Genomic DNA, 4475 nt, shown 5'->3' on the forward strand with positions numbered 1-4475 from the left:
GCGCTGTGGGCGTGCTGAGGGCATGCTGTGTCGGCGTGCTGAGGGCGGCGCTGTTGTCGTGCTGAGGGCGGGCTGTCAGCGTGGTGAGGGCGTGCTGACGGCGGTGCTGACCAGGGGTGCGACCATTGTGGCGTCACCCGCGGGGTACTTTGTGACTCAGGAGCTGGGGCGAGGCCTTTAGTGCAGGCGGCACAGTCCGGCAGCCAGACCGCGCAGCAGTTTGTGCCTGAAGCACAGCGGGCCGCTGTGGTGACCCAACACTCCGCAGCGGCCCTTCACTCTCCAAACATGTCAGGCTCCACCAGCTCTCGCCGACCCATCAAGGGAATCCTGAAAAAGAGAAGTCCCACGGCTTCCTCAGTCGCAGGCTCGGCCCAGCAGTCCGGTGCACCACTCCCGGAGGTCCATAGAAAGAAATCCCAGAAGTGGGACGAGTCGAGCATCTTGGCTACCTGCCGTCCAGAGTACAGAGACTGCGATTTCATGAAGGTGAATGAGCCCAGCACCCCCCAGTTCGGTCTGCAGGATTATGGGGAAGGAAGTTCAGAAACTTCTTTCGACGCGACTCTCGACAACTTAGCCAAGAGATTAGCCGCCATCTACACCTCCGATTCCGACTATCCAGCGCGGGAGCCCGAACTGGATGGAGCGCATAGCAGCAAACTCTACCTTGACAGGCAAGAGAAACATCGGCAGTTCGAAAGGAAAAGGAAACTTCACTACAGCGAAGGAAAGAACATCGAACTCGCCAGACAACTGATTTCCACAGATCTACTGCATGACGACGAGGATGAAGAAAGTTGGCACGTCGTCAGCCACGACAAGACTACCACCCAGGAAGATGCAGAGCAAGGTGCCACCAGCGACGAAGGCCTGAAGACCCAGACCGCCTGGTACACCAATGATGATGATGAAGACGACGACAAGTAGACCGCATTTGATACAGTAGACAATGGTGGATCTCCACGCGGCAGTTGTTGCATCCACATCTTGTTCCTGTAGTCCGCGGCTGCTTCTTATGGGCAGCTCGGGCAAGTACTGAAATACTTAACAGTTGCATTGCACTGTGATGATTCAATGGTAAACATCTCAAATAATAGCTTAACTGGAAAAATCTCTGCTTGGTACTCTGGTTCTTTGCCGTAAATACCGATTCTGGTATTCCTCTAAAACCGCATTACTTTGAGAAAAGTGTTCCTTAATGTAAATGTATATAGTATATAGCTTTTCATGTGTTAAAGGTTTCAAAGAGGTGCGGCGCTAATTTATATTCACTTCTAACCATACTACCTTTAATTGAAATGTTTTGTTATAAAGGGAAAAGGCGATTGGTACAGTGGGTTATGTAGTCTGACGAATATTCAGGCTGTAAAACACTTGTCTTCAAGGTGATCAGCCTGTTTAATTGAGAGGGAATATATTATGTGATTGTTGCATTTTAACTTTAAATTTTATCTTACTTTGCTTTCGGTGTTTACAAGAAAAGGACTAAATGATTTGTTGATTTAAAAAAAGTCCTTTTCCTGTGAATTATAAGGTTCAAATTGTTCCAATAGTCTACTCTGTGCACTATATGGGCAGATTTGATATCGATTATAACTCTTTCTTTCCTCATCCCCAGGAAGTCTTGCCCTCTCCACCATTTATTACCTCATACCCCAGCAGGACTGAGGAAACAAAGGGTGGAGAGAGTAAGACAGGTTTGAGAAGGAACCACCGAGATAATATTAGACTTTTAGGAATAACTGATATCAAATCTGCCCATATAGTGCACACAGGCAGAGTAGACACTGGAACAATTTAACCGGATCATTCATCGAAAAAGGACTAGTTTTTATAAGAAAATATTTAGTCATTTTCTTGTAAACACTGAAAGCAAATTAAGATAAAATTCACTTTCACTTTTCTGGGGCATACACAGCACAGTTTTTATGGAGTATCATAGATGATCAAAACATCAGAAACACTTGTTGCCACAGTGTCACTTCCATTTCAACCATCATGGCCCCTTCAGTCTTCTAAGATGTGGAGAAAATAGACTGCATAGCAGAAGTGTAATAGTCAGGAAATATAATTCAGTTGCTCAATTTCTACACCTTTTTGGTTTACAGCCTGCTAAACAATTTTCTATTATTAGTTCATCATTTGTTCTAAATACCTTTTAGAGAACAACTGAGATTTTTTTTTCACAACAGACTCCTGTGCAACTGGTGACATGGTTACAGTCCCAGAATGTATGTGGACAGAAGACAGCTGAAAGGTTTTGTGTGTGTGTGTGTGTGTGTGTGTGTGTGTGTGTATTTCCATTTTTCTCTTTGGAACATTACTGAGGTAATTGTGGGTTCACATGCTGTTGTGAGAAATCATACAGAGAGAGCCTGTGTACCCTTCACCCAGATTCCCTATGGTAACATATCGAAAAACTAGTGCAACGCCACAACAAGATATTGACATCATCACTACAATCAAGATACAGAACATTCCATCACAGCATGAATCCCTCAGGTTGCCCGTTTGCAGCCACATGTTCTCCATTTCTATAATTTTGTCATTTCAAGAATATTATATAAATGAAAACATGTAGCATGTAACCTTTTGGGATATACCAGAATTTTTAGCCTTTTATCCATTCAAGGACATATGGACTAGTTCCAGGTTTTGGTATTAACAAATGAAGCTCCTATGAACATTCATGTACAGGTTTTTGTGTGAGCATATGTTTTCACTTCTCTGGGATAAATGCCCAGGAGTGCAATTGCTGGCTTGCATGGTAGTTGCAGTTTCCTAAGAAACTGCCAAATTGTTTTACAGAGTGACTGTGCCATTTTACATTCCCACCAGCACCCAGCAACGTGTGAGCATTCCGGGTTCTCTGCATCCTCACCAGCATTTCGTGTTACCTCTATTTTTTATTTGTCATTTTTAATACATGTGTACTGCTGTCTTAATTTGCCTTTTGCTAATAGTTAATGATGTTGAACATCTTTCCATGTGCTTATTTGCAATCTGTAGATCCTCTTTGGTGAAATGCTTTCTGCTCATTTTCTATTTTGATTATTTTACTATTCAGCTTTGAGGGTTCTTTGCAATTTTTTTTCACAATCGGTAGCTTACTCTTATCCTCTTACAGACACTTTTGCAAAGCAAAATATTTTTATTTTGATGTGATTCACTTGATCAAGTTTTCCTTTTCTTTGTGGTGATTTTGGTACCCTTGTCAAATGTAATCTCGAAAGATTTTTTTTTCCAAATCATGATTTCCTAATTAAGTGACATGGTATTAGGATGCATAGATTATGGACCTTTATTATTTAAGTTTGATTTTCCTTTGGAAAAAGGTATCTGAAAATGTTGAGTTCCAGGTTCAACTTTTTATCAACATCACCTCCCCTGCTTAACTCCTTTGATGTCACCATTTGTTCACTCATTTTTAAGTAGGAAATTCAGCCAGGCTGGCTATTTAAAACCTGGGACAGAAAATGGTATAAATGGGTTGCTAAAAAAGAGTAACTTCTACTTGAAGGTCAAAGCGAATCCATTTTCCCCCTAGACTTTGAAATTGCTTCCATTGTTTCCCCTCTACGTTAGTACACTAAATAACATGCTCTAATAAGGCAGAGTATTATTTTTTAAAAAATGATAGTCAAGAGCCACTAAACTGGTTCCTTGAAATTACAACCTCAATTTGACAAATACTGAACTCAAAGGAGCAGAATTTTTTTCTCTTAAAGGATTTTGTTCTGGGAGTAACCCTGTAGGTACTTATCAACCCTTCACACTTTAGAGTAAAGGAAGAACACGGTATGAATATTGATGAAAGGGAGGGGACTATGAAAGTGAGACAAAGAGGTACCCAGAAGCAAAGAGCTGGGAAGGGAGGGGGAAAAATAAGAAAAGAAAAAAAAGAGTGGAGGTTTAAGCTCACTAGTTTTAAAAGTTCTGACTTGCTCTCAATGAGTCATTAACTCTGAACCGTCATCAAGAGGACACAAAATCTTAGTGAAGAAATGATGAAGAAAAGAATAGTTCTCCACTCAGCCAAATAATTAAAGCAATGCTATTACCCCTGCCACTACTAATCACCATTTATTGAGTATATGCAGTGTATCAGACAAGGTACCAGGGCTTTGAAAGCCTTATCTCTTTCAGTGATGCCAATGATCCTCTGAAATAGTATTTTGTCCATTTGAGAAAGGAGAAAATTTCAAATAAATAACATTGCATAGTTGGCCCAAATGTATAGCTGCTAGGTGGTAGAATCAGGATTCACACCCAAGCCTGTCTGGCAGACTCAGGCATGGTGTTTTTCCCACCGTACAGTACTGGCTCTGTGCAGGTCCTTAATGGTGGTGGAAGCCACCCCACCCCACCCCACCCCTCCCCCCTAATCACACACATCTGTCCTCACCTTGTAGCAGGGGCTGCTTTTCTGTACAGACAGTGCAACTGGTCTAAGGAGAATGTCCTCCAGTCTA

General features: G+C 42.1%; 1 protein-coding gene across 1 annotated transcript; it reads left to right on the forward strand.

Annotated features, from left to right (window-relative positions):
• Positions 1-205: 205 nt before the first annotated feature.
• LOC145535885 (protein phosphatase inhibitor 2 family member C-like) lies at positions 206-1114 on the forward strand. The gene has a single exon (XM_081564230.1). It carries the CDS (start codon positions 289-291, stop codon positions 928-930), a length of 642 nt encoding a protein of 213 aa, XP_081420356.1. The 5' UTR covers positions 206-288; the 3' UTR covers positions 931-1114.
• Positions 1115-4475: the final 3361 nt, after the last annotated feature.

This window comes from Giraffa tippelskirchi, chromosome X, assembly GCF_054371585.1.
Source record: "Giraffa tippelskirchi isolate mGirTip1 chromosome X, T2T-mGirTip1v1.2.pri, whole genome shotgun sequence".
Lineage (NCBI taxonomy): Eukaryota > Metazoa > Chordata > Mammalia > Artiodactyla > Giraffidae > Giraffa > Giraffa tippelskirchi.

Coding starts and splice junctions, on each gene's coding strand:
- LOC145535885 (XM_081564230.1), top strand. CDS start 289: ATGTCAGGCTCCACCAGCTCTCGCCGACCCATCAAGGGAATCCTGAAA.